The sequence below is a fragment of the Scophthalmus maximus genome, chromosome 7 (genome assembly GCF_022379125.1).
Source record: "Scophthalmus maximus strain ysfricsl-2021 chromosome 7, ASM2237912v1, whole genome shotgun sequence".
Lineage (NCBI taxonomy): Eukaryota > Metazoa > Chordata > Actinopteri > Pleuronectiformes > Scophthalmidae > Scophthalmus > Scophthalmus maximus.
This window is the reverse complement of record NC_061521.1, coordinates 5292422-5308916: the sequence shown is the minus strand read 5'-3', so window position 1 is coordinate 5308916 and position 16495 is coordinate 5292422. Positions and strand designations below refer to the sequence as shown.

General features: G+C 45.6%; 1 protein-coding gene across 2 annotated transcripts; it reads left to right on the top strand.

Moving 5' to 3' along the window:
* The first annotated feature begins 3703 nt into the window (after nt 1–3703).
* Nucleotides 3704–10247, top strand: zgc:101566 (Transmembrane protein 263-B-like). 2 transcript variants are annotated; one of them, XM_035643207.2, is made up of 4 exons: nt 3726–3830; nt 5113–5211; nt 6623–6834; nt 8362–10247. In XM_035643207.2, the coding sequence occupies exons 3-4, from the start codon at nt 6750–6752 to the stop codon at nt 8640–8642; spliced, it is 366 nt and encodes a 121-aa protein (XP_035499100.1). In that variant the 5' UTR covers nt 3726–3830; nt 5113–5211; nt 6623–6749; the 3' UTR covers nt 8643–10247. The 2 variants fall into 2 exon arrangements, with proteins under 2 accessions (XP_035499099.1, XP_035499100.1); XM_035643206.2 differs by lacking the exon at nt 5113–5211 and having other exon boundaries at nt 3704–3830; nt 6623–6752.
* The last annotated feature ends 6248 nt before the right edge of the window (nt 10248–16495 follow it).

The following is a 16495-nucleotide window of genomic DNA, read 5'->3' as shown; positions in this document are numbered from 1 at the left end:
CTCTTGATCCAAAGCCATCAAGAGGCCTTCTCAGGTTCCTCTGTGGTGTTTTTGATGACATTTGTCTGGCATGCACCTGTGATGCCCAACAGGCTGTATGCTTTACAGAGAGACCGAGCTGCAAAGTCTCTACAGCCCACCTCTATTGGCACACACCGAGCATGCCACCCCCGCTGTTACACTCCTCCAGTAAGTCAGCATGGCGCGCTTCCTCTCATTGGCCTCCTCCATCTGCTCCTCCCACGGAACGGTCAGCTCAGTGGATTCTGCGATTTGCTCTGGGAAACAGAGAGACCAGGAGATCTTGCGGTCTATAGCTTGTTCCCATTTCATCCATGCGCCTTGCTGTCGCATTCCCACCATCTGGCTAGCATGCAGTTCGTCCACACCAGCTCTAACCTCCTCTTGGACCAGTCAGCGTCTGTCTTTGCCGAGGGCTTCGTCTGGTCATCCAGATGCCACTGGGCTGACTAGCACAGCCTGCTCGACTGCATCCTCACCCCTCCACTTCCTCACAGTCCTGACTACGATGCCAGGCCCTGGAGACTTTCGGGTCACTGGATTCCCAGTATTGTGAACTTGTAGACCAGCAGGGGCCACAGAATCCAGTGGAGAATACTCTGCTGATAAATCCATGCCTTGAATTTACCAGGCATTCCCGTGCAGGATCCTTAAAGGTGCAATCAAAGAGACTTTTGATGAGTTTCTCGCTGACAGATGGAATCTGGGTGTCTCCCAGAGAGAAGCGGAACTCGTCTGTCACTTTCCCTCTGTTGAGCACCAGGGACCTAGATTTTGCAGGCTTGAAACACATCTGAGCCCATGTGATGCTTTTCTCAAACCCCTGGAGGATCCATCGGCACCCCGGCACTGACAACATTGACTCTCGGTCAAGGCTTGGTGAGTGGGCATCTACACTCAATTTCGACTGCCTTGACCAACATGTCCATGGCCAAGGCAAAGAGGGTCACTGAAATCATGCATCCAGTGATGATCCCTTTCTCCAGCCGATACGACTCAGATGTGACTGTCCCAGAGGTGACACTCAGATTGAAACTGTTGTGATAGTCCAAGATGAGGTCCCTGATTTAACCTGGGACATGGTGCCGGTCTAGTGCTTTTTCCACCAGCTTATGGGGAATGGACCTATAAGCACTGGTGAGGTCAAGCCACAGCACTGCTAGGTCTCCTTTCCCTTCTCTTGCCTCTCTGATCAACTGTGTGACCATGTGAGTGTGCTCGGGGCATATGATGCGTAGAAAATCTTCCCCTCAACGCTGAGCAGGGAGATCCTAAACGGCTCAATGTTCTTAGCATTCTCCTCCTTGGGGATCTAGACACCTTCTGCGAATCTCCATTGCTGGGCTACCTTTCCCCTCCCCCAGATAACCCTCTTGATCTTCAACAGCCAGTGAAGGAGTCTGGCACACATCTTGTAGACTTTGTAGGGCACTTAGCTGGGTCCAGGGGCTGAAGCTCTAGCTGCCTTCACGATCTCCTGAACCTCCTTCCAGCTGGGCTTCTTGCTGTTGAAGCCCGTGGTGGGTTCTGGTGGGTCTATCAACGGTCTGTAGGGCCCTAGGTCTTTCTCCCTTGAAGAATTGCTGTAGGTGTTGCGGAAACTGTGGTCACAAGAGGGGGGGGCATAGAGAAGAAAAGCACTAACCTCGGCCAGGGCAGTGACAACCTTTAATTCTATAGGCTATCTACTTTCATTAAAAAAAAAAAGTATTTTTGTCGACCTTGAAAATGTTTTCCTTGAAAAGTATACATATCATCCTGGAATTTTGTCTATCCTCCCTGAGAAACTCAGGCACCATCTTATCTATGGCAAGCCGAAACAATCAGTGAGCAGCTGAAGTCTCTCTTGGGGTGTCATAGTCGCGGGAAGATGATGACATTGCTCAAAGCTAAATACACCACAGAGACTGGAGATAGGCAGACTATCTTGGGACGCCAAACACTGTGAACCTGTTGATCTGTGTAGCGAACCGTAAGACTCCTCAATATTATAATAAATACTTCTGCTTAAGAAATCCACGGTTTCTCTCTTCCTGAATCAGCATCCACTCCATCAATTATTTCATTTCACATATATGTATGTTCTAATTCATGTTTTAATAAATGAGTTTTTTTTATTGAAAACATAAATTTGAACATATAGGAACTCATCAATTGTATTGAAATTGATAGCAAACATTGAAGTGAAGAGCTGGTGAGGTTTTCTAAATTCACTCACTGATGTCTTATTTTGCTGTAACATAAACCTAAATGGAGTTTAAGGAAAGAGAGAAGAGAGTAGGAGATGATGGAGCAGTACAGAGCAAAACACTCCAGGTGTCATGATCTTGTGTTTTGTATTTCCTGTTTTATTTTGAATTCGTTTTTGTACCTCCTGTTTCCCTGGCTCGTGTCTGTTCACTCTGTTTTTCTCCTGCCCCTGTGATTGTCTGCACCTGTTCCTAATGTGTCTCACCTATGTTCAATTTGCCCTGCCCACCGTGTGTGTATTTAGTCTCTGTGCTTCCCTGTGTCAGATCGTCTGTTGTTTTTCCCCAGTCTGTCCTGTGATGTCTGCTCCTGTTATGTTCCCTGGTCGGCTTCTGTTGTTTTGCCACAGTTTGTCCTTTTGCCCCTGGCTCTAGTTTTTTTCAGTTTATCGGTTTGCTACATGTCGTGTAGACCTTTTAGTTGGATTTTGTTTTTTTGTGTGAAACATCGTAAGTTTGTTTTCTTTTCTATTTAAAGAAAAGAAGACTACGTTAAGTGCACCTCTGCATTTGGTTCCTGCGTTCCTGCTCGTGACACCAGGAAAGGATTTGCCAATATGTCAAAGTTTAAAAAAGACACAGGTGTAAAGGCAGATGTCCAGCTTCGGTCACTGTCTGGTCTGGGCAAGCGACCGCTCTAAAGTAACAATATCATCAATGTCTACATGGTCTAATGCAGCCCAATTCAAGAGCAACAATTTGCTGTAGTGATGTCACAAAAGTTACATTTTATCTTTTATATTCAGGGTCACAGGTTGTAGCTTGTATTGAATGGGAACGTGTTATTAATGGTGTGTCAAACCCCAGCACATCCCAGGGATAAGCCATTTAATGAGGTTTTGTAATTAGTCTCCCATTCAGTCTTAAAATTTTCATTAATCTAGTTAAATCAAGGAGGAGAATAAGTCTGGCAGTGAGGTGAGAAAAACTGTTTCCAATTCAAATCAACCAGTGTCCACCAGACACACTGCATATAAACATCCACTGCCCAAGGGAGAACATTTCAAGCAGAAAAAAGACAAAGCCGAATGGTTTTATGAAAGTACATTTATAAATGAAGGTAGTTATATATTCACAATCATTTCTGAATCATTTGGCCCATCTTAGAGAAGAAATGATTTTTAAAATAAGGAACAAGGGCTTAAGAGGCATAAATCAAAAAGCAAGAAACAAGAAATATATTTGTAGATTTCCTTTCACACTCCTGGCAGACGCCCCCCATTTGTTTCCCTAACAGCACTGTAGAGTCAAAATGTCCTCTCTCTGAATGTGGCAGATATTGCATGTGACTTTACCGGCAGTCTCTTTATACCCCACCCCTGCATTCATCTGCGATTCACGTTGACGTATCAAGTTAGCCAGTCAGACGAAATCCGAAGTGACGAAGTGCTGACGCCGTGCGGCCAAGTACCCTCATTACGGTTGCCAGCACCCTCAGTTAACAACACGACGTCACTTCCCCTCTCAGGTTGACTTGACAGCACAACAACAGAGGAAGGAGCGATAAATGCTTACAGAGGAGAAACCTGTTTAAACAGCAGCTACGGTGACGGAATGAAGGTAGGAGAGGGTGCTTGGTTTCATTTGAGCCTCTTCTGACAACAGCTGGAGCTGGAGAGACACAGCTGCTGATATTGTAACGTTACAGTGTGTCAGGTCAACACACCGTGCTCTCCGTGTGCGCTCACGATATACCTTTGTGTATATTGTAGATTTCGTTTTCTTAGTCGTTTGTTTGTTTATTGTGCTCTCTCTCTCTCTCGCACACACTCTCTCACTTGTGTGTGTGTGTGTGTGTGTGTGTTTGTTTGTGTGTGTGTGTGTGTGTGTGCGTGCGTGCATGTTACACGCTAGAATTTAGCCTCATGCAAAACGAGCGCTCCCCATGTTCCAGACTCCTTGCTCTGATCTCTGGTAATGTGAGCATCGTGAGCTGCCCATTGCTGCTGCGTTGTGCGAAAAACATGAAGGAGTTTAATCGTTAGCACGTGTATGGTTAATTAGTCTGACAAATATTATGGCAGTACTAGAATTTGTAATTTTGTGGCAATAATGTAATCAAAATTACATTAAAAAGGATGAGATGATAAAACAACTTCATGAACATTTAAGACTATGTATTCTATCATCCCATTCAATGTCGTGCTTAAGTGGAAAGAATGATGATGAAACTTGAAATTTGTAACATGACATAATTCCCTATTTCAACAATATGGTAGAAAAACCGTTCAAACACAGTTTTATGCAAAGCACATTTAACATTCATATTTTGAGTCAATACAACACACAGCAGTAACAACTAAACCCTAACTGAACTAGTTTGTGAGGTGCAACTAATGACTGCTCATGAAGATCGTCATCATTAGATGCTGTGCAGGCGTAATATTACCTTTTTTTTGAACATGCCAAAAGATGTTCGATAAAACACAAGCGTTGGCATGCTCTTTAAACAATAAAGCAACACAAAATAATTATTTCTCACATAAATATAGCAATTAAAAAATGGCTTGTCATGCAACGATGCATTCTGAGCAATGATGATAATGTTAAATAATAATACATATAAATAAATAATAAACATATTTTATTACTTTTATGCAAATGTAGGATTCCAAATCATGTTTTTCAGTATGAAATCCCAGCACTTAAATCATGGAACTTTAACTAATGAAGATATTTAAGATTTTTACTGTTACAGAAGAAATCCACCCAACACAGTCGCCAATGCCACCCACAGCAAAGAACGCCGCCACCACTACTATTGAAAGATGTAAAATATTTATTATTATATTAATTCTGTAAAGCATGCTTATCTCATTCGTATTTTCAAACTGCTTCACAGGACAGCAGGCAACAAGTGAACCACCTGACCACTGGCATGTCCTTTGTTTTCCACTCCTGATAAACCTTTTTGCTAAAGTGGCCAATCCAGTAAGCAAAGGTAAAGTAATACTCAACAAAGCCAGAAGCAAGCAGTAACAACAACAGCGGGCTGATGTTAATGCTATGAGCCTGGAGATGTAAAGTCTGGCCTACCCTAAAGGGATAGTTCAGTGATTTTGAAGTGGGGTTTTATGAGGTACTTATGCATAGTTATCATGATGGTGATCAGTGCTGTCATTTTAGAGTTTGGAGAAGTGAAAGTAGCGAAAGTCAGTCCTACTGTTTCAGAGGAGACCACCGAAAAATGTCTTTCTTGCCACATTTTTAAATGCTTACCCAAAGAAAAAATAGCTGTTCAATTGTACACTAAATAATATATTTTTTTCACTGTTTTAGTTTTCAAGCTTACTTGCGAATCACTCTGCAAATCAGCTGTTTGACTCAGAGGTACCGTGGCTCATTCAAGAGACACAAGAAAACAAAAATGAGTGAATATGAAAGTGACAAAGACATGCCATACACTGTGGACATAAGAGGATACCTTTATGAACCATAGTATTCAGTGAGTTGGAGTAGTAATACATGGCCGGAGTACGCATGAAAAAAAAGTGCAAAAATAATCGGCTGTCTGGCGGCAAACTAAAGCGTAAGTTCCTCATTCAACCCTGCTTCAAAATCACTGAAATATCCCTTTAAAGTAGACCATACTCTACATCTCCAGGCTCAGGACTGGATAACAAAGGACATATCAGTGGTCAGGTGGTTCACTTGTTGCCTGCTGTCCTTTGAAGTAGTTTGAAAATTGGAATGATATATATGCATGCTTTACAGAATTAATATAATAATAAATATTTTTTTACTACTGGCGGCAACGTTCTTTGCTGTGGGTACCGTTGGTGACTGTGTTGGGTGGATTTCTAATGTGACAGTAAAAATCTTAAATATCTTCATTGGTTAAAGTTCCCTGATTTAAGTGCTGGGAGTTCATACTGAAAAACATGGTTTGTTATCCCACATTTGCATAAAAATGATAGCAATATGTTTTTAATCACATTATTCAAACATTATCATAATTATTATTAGCTGCAGCTCACAGTGCATCGCTGCATGGCATTACACAATAAGCTTTAAGATCTGAATGGAATTTAAAACTTAAACTGAAAAAAAAAATAATGTTTGAAAGTTTTAACTAATTGCTGAACATTTTAAAGACTTTCAAAGGGTCAAGTGTGTCTATTTAATAATATGCCAAAATAATTGCAAGAAAAAAAATAATAAAAAGAGATATCAACATATTTATAGTTGCTGCTGCCCAGCCATCGCACCAATAAACGCAAAAAAGCTGAGCAATAATTCTGTTTAGAATTATCAGTTACGGACTGTTACTGTAACATTGTACATAATTATTTTCCAGAATTAAGGTGAACTATTTGGGCTCTGTAGTATTAACAGTTCATGGTGTCTTTCAGGTGGTGACTTCACAGCAGGAAGTGGAGGAGGAGAGTTGCTTATCTCCTATTGACTTCAACAACCATCACAGATGTGAGGTCAAAGAACAAGAGGGAATCCCCCCCTACTCCCAAGAGGAACAGTCACATGGTGAGGAACAACATCCTCACAGCTCCTGGGTCCCAGCCGGATCGTTGTTTCAAGTCTTCTTCAATACAGCATGATGTTCACGGTATGCATAGGGGTACCGGTCCAATCAGTGTATGTTTTGCGGGTGTAGATGGACATGCAGCGGGCGAGCTCTCAGTCAGGCACACCCCACGAACTTCCAAATATGGTTACTTCTGTATTCAAAACAACAAGATGGCGCTGGTGAAAAAAATAAATGAGGCTTCAAAATGGTAGTTCACAAGTAGCAGGGGATTGAACCCCCGACTTCCTGGTTGGTGGATACCTCCTGAGCCACAGCTGTGTGTTTGTCAAAATGGCCGATACCAATGAATCCAATGGAGCCACTATCAGCTCTGAACATTATCACAGGGGCCAAACATGTTTTTCTGAGGAAGATGAAGTGTCAACTGCCAAGTACAGGAAAAATTACCTGTATCACTGCTCGTTTTGTTAAGTGGTAGAGTGTCATGCTGCTGACAGTGCTTCTGCTCTCTTATCTCTCTGTTCGGGGCCGTCCAGGTCCACTGGATTCTAGATGAGGTCAAATTAACACTAAACAAGTGAAAACAGTGAAAACAACTAAAAACTGGAATGTTTTACATTGAGGGATGGGGAGTTAATGGTAATTCCTTTAAAATAACTTGATGTTGCTCTGAAATTCTGCTGTTTAAATGGTGGTCTTAAGCCTTGGACACACTACACGATTTTCAGAAGTCATCAGATTGCTGTACCGTTCATACTACACGACGTGCTGTCTTGTAATGGCAGGCTTTCAGTTGTTGTGCTGTTCACACTACGTGTCTCATCTGCGATCGCGCGACGATCTTTCACCGGGAGAAGTCTCCAAAGCATGTTTTTCTAGAAAAGAAGCAAGAAGTGACACTGGAAAATATGCAATACACGCCGAAACAGAAATTGTTTGTCACTTTCACAATAGACGTAAAAAATAAAACTGTTCAATATATTGCAGGATACTCTTATGTTGACAGGTCAGAAACAGGAAGTAGTTTGAGCGGACGCTCTGCGGACAGAGAGATATAACTTGACGGGTTAATATGTGGTTCCGCATCAAAGCCAGCTCGAGGTTACGCTCATCATTTGTTGCAGTGAAAATGCACAACACACGGCAAAGGCAGATAATATGGGAGAAGAGTGCTATTGTACTACAGTACTCAATGCCTCTCACATCACAGCTCACACTGCAAGAGATGGGTTCTCTACGCTGGTTCCTCAACTTGTCCAGATATTGCTAGATATCTGAAAACGTCGGCGAGGCCTCGGTGAATCACTTTGATGGCATCGTTGGTAGTTCACACAGCGATCAAATGCCGATTTGCGTGGCCCAATTTCACGCTGATTTTCCTCCGACTTGCTGTAACTCCAGGATTCGTCGGCAAGTTTAAAATCGGGCTTAAAATCGTGTAGTGTGAACTCGCCATTACTGGGCCAAAAAGGTCAAGGGATGCTAGCTGCAGTGTCTTATGTAATGACAGCTGGATACAATGATTTTTATTTGATCTGCTAGTGGGATTACAGTTTTATAAGGGATCCTCTAGTGTCTTAATGTCTGTCTCTGTCTCTGTCTCAGACACAGATAAGGAACACCCCAGGCCAGAAGGAAGAGTCATGTGGAGAGTGGGTGGCGGCCTGTACAGTATGACACGAAACGTTGTTGGTGCAACACTAGGGGGTGTTGCATGGGTAGGAACTAAAAGTTTTGAGCTCACCAAGACGGCTGTGACCAGTGTGCCAGCAGCCAGTGTAGGACTGGTCAAGGGGAGTGTCTCCGTGGTTACAGGAAGTGTCGGAGCAGTGGGATCTGCGGTGGCAAGTAAAGTCACACCAAGGAAGAAGGACAAAGCTGACTGATGGGGTGTGTGTGTGTGTGTGTGTGTGTGTGTGTGTGTGTGTGTGTGTGTGTGTGTGTGTGTGTGTGTGTGTGTGTGTGTGTGTGTGTGTGTGTGTGTGTGTGTGTGTGTGTGTGTGTGTGTGTGTGTGTGTGTGTGTGTGTGGACAAAATACCTCAAAAATTTCCATCATAGTTCTTCTGATTTCAGAGCAGTGTATGCACTCAACAGCTAGATGATTGACAGCTTTTGTCAATGGTGAAACAAGTATTCAATACTGGAGGGAAGAGAACATTTTAACCTTAAGTAAAAAATGTCCCATAGTGCATGGAACACATGACAGAAAACTATTTTTGAATCAAAGCTGAATAAATAATTGTAAAAATGTGTCCTTCAAAATTGTCCCTCAACGCAACAGGAGCTGAGTGCTGGTTACGCAAAACAAAAGGGATTTTTAGAATACTCTTAGTATAAAACAAAAGAAATTCTGCAAAATGTTGTGTTTTGTGAGTTTGGGATCATATTATTTTTCCTGACAGAGAGACTGTTTAGGTATGGGTACATCCCAATGGGAATAAAGAATGAGTGATACAGGGTTACATGTATATTACTAAGAACTCTGGGTACAGCTCACTTTGTATAAATTTGTTTTGACTTGCTGTTATGTGGTCAGTGTCCAGAACAGATTTATTTACACTGTGAAAAAAAACATCATATTCTTCACATTTCTACAACAGGATTGGAAAGTGCAAAGTTAGTATGACCCTCTGACAGACACAACTAAGGCCCTGTTCACACCTGGTATGAACAACTCCAAGTAGAGGTGTGAATAATCACTCTGACTACATAGGAGGTTGTCTGGGACACGTGGTCAGATCCCTTTAGCAGTGGAAAGGTGAATGTGTACTTGCTTACGATGAAGGACCGCCTACTCAGCTGACGTTCTCTGACCTGCTACAGTGTCTCAATGAACTGAAAATATATTTTCTCTTCTCAGCTTCTCACATCGATTTATTTGTGACGATCACAACAATATTAACACTGACCGACACTTTGTTTTTTAAATCTTTTTCTACCATTTCAAATGAGTAAAATCTCTCTCTCTCTCTCTCCCTCTCCCTCTCCCTCCCTCTCTTTCTCTCTCTCTCTCTCTCTCTCTCTCTCTCACAAACACATTTTGGATGTACAGACGCACCTTCTGTCAAAGTCACCCTGGCTATACGTGTTTATTTGCATATGGACTAGGGAAGTGAGAAATAATCACAGGTGGTCACTGGAGACACATTCCAAGTGTGAACTGACATACTGAGAGCTGTCCACTCAGGATTACCTGAGATGCATGTTACTAACAGGTCTGAACAGGGCCTCTGAGAATTTTACGCAGGTATAGAATTATCATAATTATACCTTAACTTCATATACTTCCAGATTAAGTCAACTTGAGTTTAAGGAGATAAATCCTTCAAGGATTCACTGACATTTTGAATTTCTATCATTGTTTGAACTAGAAACTATTTATTTAATCATTAATTTATTTATTCATTTAAAAAGAAAAGTATTTCGTGAATTTGATGAAACCTGTTTATGCCCCTGTGTCCTAACGAAATAAAGATCTGATGTATTTTGAGTTTTCGGCATTCTGTTAGCATAAGTTGAACGAGTTGACAGAGAAGAAGCAGCTGATATTAAAATACATGTTTGATCAGAGACAGTTGATGGGTAAATGCAGTATATCTTGTGCTCTAATGTAGAAGGGAATGGGAACAGCAGAGTTGTCCCACCATGGAAAATAATAATAATTTTATTTATTTATATAGTACCTTTTAGAAGTCGCTTCACAAAGTGCTTTCACAAAAACATGTAAATCACAGACAATTAAAATCAGCATTCCAAAAATAATAGTTTTCAGGTCACATCTGAATTAAAAAATAAATATATATTATAAAGACAATATAAAAAGATGACATCACATAAAAGCAAGTCTATAGAAATTAAAGTGGGTTTTTAAAAGTGACTTAGAAGAAGGCACAGACTCTGCCAGGCTTATTTCTTCAGGCAGGCTGTTCGAAAGTCAAGGGGCATTGATGGAAAAAGCTTGATCACCCTTACATTTGAGCCTCGCCTTTGGAACAACTAGTAAAGACTTACCTGAGGATCAAAGGCTGCGAGCTGGCTTGTAGGGGATCAGCATTTCATTCATGTAGCTTGGAGCAAGACCAAGCTGTGCTTTAAAAGTAATTTGTAAAATCTTAAAATCAATTCTAAAATGGATGGGGAGCCAATGAAGTGAAGCTAAAACTGGGTTGTGTGATACCTTCTATTTAAACCAGTGAGAAGCCTAGCTGCAGAGTTTTGGACCAGTTGGAGGCGGGCAAGGGATTTTTTTGTTGACACCAGAGAGGAGGGAGTTGCAGTAGTCTAGGCGGGAGAAAATGAGGGTGTGGTTAAGTTTTACTAGGTCGGGGTGTGAGAGCACTGGTTTGATTTTTGAGATGATTTTTAACTGGTGGAAAACATGATTGAACAACTTTTTTAATATGTGTATCAAAGGTTAGGGAAGAGTTGATATATACGCCAAGGTTTCTGGCAACAGGCTTGATAACTTGAGGCTGATTGAGTTAAACGTAGGGGGGTTTGGTGGGTGGAAGACAATGATTTCTGATTTGGAATGATTTAGTTGTAGGTAGTTTTGAGCCATCCCACTGGTCACATCATCTAGACAGGCTAAAACAGCAGCTAGGCTTCGTGAATCTCTGAGTGGAAGGTATATCTTTGTGTCATCTGCATAACAGTGAAAGGAGACATTGTAGCATTCTGACCAAGTGGGAGATGAAGTTTACTAACTAAGTTTGAGAACAAGGGCCACGCCTCAAACTCTGATCATTTCCGTACAGAATCTATTTAAGCTCACATGTTCCGTCTCCTCCCTCTTTGACTCAGTTGTCGCGCGACACTCACAGACTGACGAACTTTGAACCTCCAACAGCATGGACCTAGAACTCCAGCGAAACCCATCCGACAGCGACCCTTTCGAGGACAACCTTGAACCCCCCAAAGTTCCGGAGTCTCCTCCACCCACAGCTCCCCCACCCCCGCCAGATTCCCCTTTTTTACGATCCGAAATACACCTACCCGGTCATCCAGAATGCTCATCCTTCAGGAATTCCAACGTTGTTGGCCCGACAGGGGAAGACCTCACCACCGACATCCCACAGGCGACCCTTCTCCCAGAGAAATCTCCCCGGCTCGCTCCAGGAGCCGGCACGACAGACGAGGCAAACAGGACCCAAGCTCGACTCAGCTACACTGAAGCCATTCTCCACCGCTAAATATAGCAGACTGGACCATTGGTCGGCTGAGAGCCGCACTCTGCAGACAAAAAATACCTTTCCAATGCTCTGACAAAAAAGGCAAACTTTTAAAGACTTACCTAAGGATCAACAGCCTAATTCCCACCTCAAACTTCTCCATGCATACACAACCATCGACCACGCCACCAACCTCATTCCCCTCGCAGGCCAAGGAGCCTGGCTTTCAAAAGTGGACATCACCAGCCCTTTTCAAGGTCCTCCCCATCCACCCCGACTACTGGCACCTCTTCTGTGTCCTTTAGAAGGGCGCTTACTTTTTTAGCAGTGCATCTGATTTTCGGTTGTAAGAGCAGCCCAAAAATTTTCGACTCTTTGTCTGAAGCACTATGCTGGATCTTGACCTACAAACTCCCATTCATCATCCACCTACTGGACGACTTCCTTACCGTCACCCCACCTTCTTCACCCCCAGCACACGGGCTTACCACTATCACCACAGCATTCAGAGAACACGGTGTCCCCCTCGCCATGGAGTAGACAGCAGCACCCAGCACCTCTCTGGAATTCCTCGGAATCAACCAAAACTCAGCCTCCCTCCTTGCATCCCTGCCCCCCAAGAAAATCAATCGGATCTCCCTCTTAATTTCCAACTTCCTCCTGGCCTCCAGCTGCACAAAAAAGCAACTTTTCTCACTGCTGGGTCACCTATAATTGTAATCCGCATCATTCCCCAAGGTCAATCCTTTTTGTCACACCTCCTGACTCACTCTCTCGTTTCTCCTTCCAGAAATTCAGACAATTGGCGCTGGCCTCCGACCCTCTTCCAACTCCGGTCCGACCGTTTTCAGCCACCATCTTCAACTAACCCAACAATTAGAAAATGTGGCCACCATTTCAGCATCGCTCCCTGCACACTTTCATCATATTTGACTGGTTGGAACTGCTTCAAAGCTTTCCACACCTCTCTAAACATCCCGTTCCCGTCACAAGACGTATTGACCATTTCCAACTTCATCACCTATGCCCATTCCTTTCTTTTTGTCAAAACCACCACTATACGAGTCTACATCAGTGGAAAAAACTTCCTATTTAAACTGTCTTCGGGATCACCATGCCAAGCTACGTCTCACCCGCACATCTGCATGCTTCTCAAAGGTTTACGTAAAGCCGAACCACATCCAGAGCCTAAACGCTCACCACTCACCTTAGATCTCCTCTCACGCTGCATCAGAACCCTTCGCTCAGGCTATCTGACCCCTCTGATAGATAAAGCCTTAGAATCCATGTTCCTCCTGGCATTCTTCGGTTTCCTCGCTGCTCAGAGTTCACTACTACTACCCTCGACTTCCACCCGGACGGACACATCACCATCTCCGGCATTTCCATCTGTTCCCGGATGTTTCCCGATATGCTTATCTTTAACCTCAAACACAGCAAGACCAATCAGTACGCTCCGACTCAACCCATCTACTTTTTTCGACTACACTCATACACAAGTCCATACGAACCTATCTGCGACCAAGTCAACATAAGACTAGCCAGCATGGCTTCACCCCATGACCCGCTATTCATCATAGAGTCAGGCCAAGCCGCCACTTGTTTCTGGTTCCATTATCACCTACGCCAGATCCTCCTCAGATCTGGAATTCCCCCCGAGTCATATTCCATATTAGTCTTCTTCCGCCTCCAAGCAGGGAATCCCGGATCACATGATTAAAAATTCATGGGCGCTGGTCATCCACAGCCTACCTCGACCCACACGACATCAGAAACACTCACATGTAACTGTCCATCTGTCATGATCTTGTGTTTTCATTTCCTGTTTCATTTTGAATTAGTTCCTTGTGTTGTTTCACTTCCTGTCCTGTGTCTCCTGCCCCTGTGATTGTCTGCACCTGTTCCTAATGTGTCTCACCTGTGTTCAATTTGCCCTGCCCTCCTTGTGTGTATTTAGTCTCTGTGCTTCCCTTTGTCAGTGTTGGTTCGTCTGTTTTTTTCTTGTTGTCTGGCTCGGTCTTTTCCTGTCTGTTCCTGCTATTTGCCCCGGTCTGTTTTTGCATTTTTTTCCCCCTGGCTCCAGTATTTGGATTATCGTTTGTTTGCTACATTTGGTGGACACCTTTAGTTGTATGCTGGTTTTTGTTTTATTATTAAACATCCTTTTTTTCATCACCTTTGCATTTGGGTCCAGTTCCTGCTCAACCCTGACAGTACGAACCAACCACAAAATGGACCCAGAAGCTGATTTTTTTGATTTCGATCTCCGTGTGTTAATTTACACCCTTACGTGTATTCATGGACAATTTACAAGGGACTTAGGATGGGAATCCAAGGAAGGGTGTCTGCGCAGGGCACTCAGGGAAGTTTCCCAGAGGCCCTGGTTGAGGAGTTCGTTGCCTGGCTGGCTCAAGGACTTTTTGAATACTCCGGACTCCCAGCCAGCCTCCCAGTGTGTCATCCAGCCAGCACCCCACTTGGCTGGCATCAGTCCTGTTAGCTTCCAGCGAGCACCCCAGTTGGCTAGCATCAGGCCTGCTAGCACCCAGCCAGCCTCCCAGTGTGCCATCCAGCCAGCACCCCAGTTGGCTAGCATCAGGCCTGCTAGCATCCAGCAAGCACCCCAGTTGGCTAGCATCAGGCCTGCCAGCATCCGGCCAGCCTCCTGGTGTGCCATCCGGCCAGCACCCCAGTTGGCTGGCATCAGGCCTGCTAGCATCAGGGTTCAGTGTGTACAGCCGGTCTCCACGTCGTCAGTCGGAGGACCAATCGACACGTTCCCCGTCGGTGGTTCAGCCGACGTCTGCTCCTCCTCGTCCTCAGTCGGTAGGGCAAAGAGTGGCGTTTCGGTTGAGGAGATTTATGAAATGATACGAGAATTCCGGGGATTTCTGCTTGCTTACCTCCAGCCGTCCTCCATGTCCCCAGTCGGTGGGCCGATCGACACGTTCCCCGTCGGTGGTCCGGCTGACGTCTGCTCCTCCTCGTCTTCAGTTGATGGACCGATTGACACGTTCCCAGTTGGTGGTCCGGCCGACGTCTGCTCCTCGTCCCCAGTCGATGGACCGATCGACACGTTCTCCGTTGGTGGTCCAGCCGACGTCTGCTCCTCGTCCCCAGTCGACGGACCGATTGACACGTTCTCCGTTGGTGGTCCGCCCGACGTCTGCCCCTCGTCCCCAGTCGGTGGGCCGATCGACACGTTCCCTGTCGGTGGTCCGGCTGACGTCTGCTCCTCCTCATCTTCAGTCGATGGACCGATTGACACGTTCTTCGTCGGTGGTCCAGTCGACATCTGCTGCTCCTCGTCGCCCATTGGAGGACCGATCGACACGTTCCCCAGGTGGTCTGGCCGACGCCTGCTCCTCATCTTCAGTCGATGGACCGATCGACACGTTCTTTCTTCGGTGGTCCAGTCGACATCTGCTCCTCCTCGTCTGCTCCACGTTGCCAGTCGATGGACCGATTGACACGTTCTCCGTTGGTGGTCCTGCCGACGTCTGCTCCTCATCCCCAGTCGGTGGACCGATCGACACGTTCCCCGTCAGTGGTCCGGCAGACGTCTGCTCCTCGTCCCCAGTCGGTGGGCTGATCGACATGTTCCCCGTCGGTGGTCCGGCTGACGTCTGCTCCTCCTCATCTTCAGTCGATGGACCGATCAACACGTTCTTCGTCAGTGGTCGGGTCGACGTCTGCCCCTCCTCCTCTCCAGTCGAAGGACCGATCGACGCGTTCCTTGTCGGTGGTCCGGTCGACGTCTGCCCCTCCTCATCTCCAGTCGAAGGATTGATCGACGCCCCGCTCGTCAGTGGTCCTGTTGACGTCTGCCAATCCACGTTGCCAGTCGGTGGGCTGATCGACGCGCCGCTCGTCAGTGGTCCTGTTGACGTATGCCCCTCCACGTCGCCAGTCGGTGGGCTGATCGACGTGTCCCTCGTCGGTGGTATGACCGTCACCTGCTCCACGTCCCCGGACGGTGGGCCGATTCCGCGTGTTCCTCGTTGGTGGTCCAACCGTCACCTGCTCCACGTCCCCGGATGGTGGGCCGATCGACGTCTGCTCCTCGTCCCCAGTCGGTGGGCCGATCGACACGTTCCCCGTCGGTGGTCCGGCTGACGTCTGCTCCTCCTCATCTTCAGTCGATGGACCAATTGACATGTTCTTCGTCGGTGGTCCAGTCGACATCTGCTCCTCCTCGTCGCCCGTCGGAGGACCGATCGACACGTTCCCCATCGGTGGTCTGGCCGACGTCTGCTCCTCCTCGTCTTCAGTTGATGGACCGATTGACACGTTCCCAGTTGGTGATCCGGCCGACGTCTGCTCCTCGTCCCCAGTCGATGGACCGATCGACACGTTCTCCGTTGGTGGTCCAGCCGACGTCTGCTCCTCGTCCCCAGTCGACGGACCGATTGACACGTTCTCCGTTGGTGGTCCGCCCGACGTCTGCCCCTCGTCCCCAGTCGGTGGACCGATCGACACGTTCTTTCTTCGGTGGTCCAGTCGACATCTGCTCCTCCTCGTCTGCTCCACGTTGCCAGTCGATGGACCGATTGACACGTTCTCCGTT

Excerpts from the sequence above, each read along its gene's own strand:
- zgc:101566 (XM_035643206.2), top strand. Across the intron at positions 6,753-8,361 it reads CCAAGAGGAACAGTCACATG|ACACAGATAAGGAACACCCC; the intron begins GTGAGGAACAAC and ends TCTCTGTCTCAG.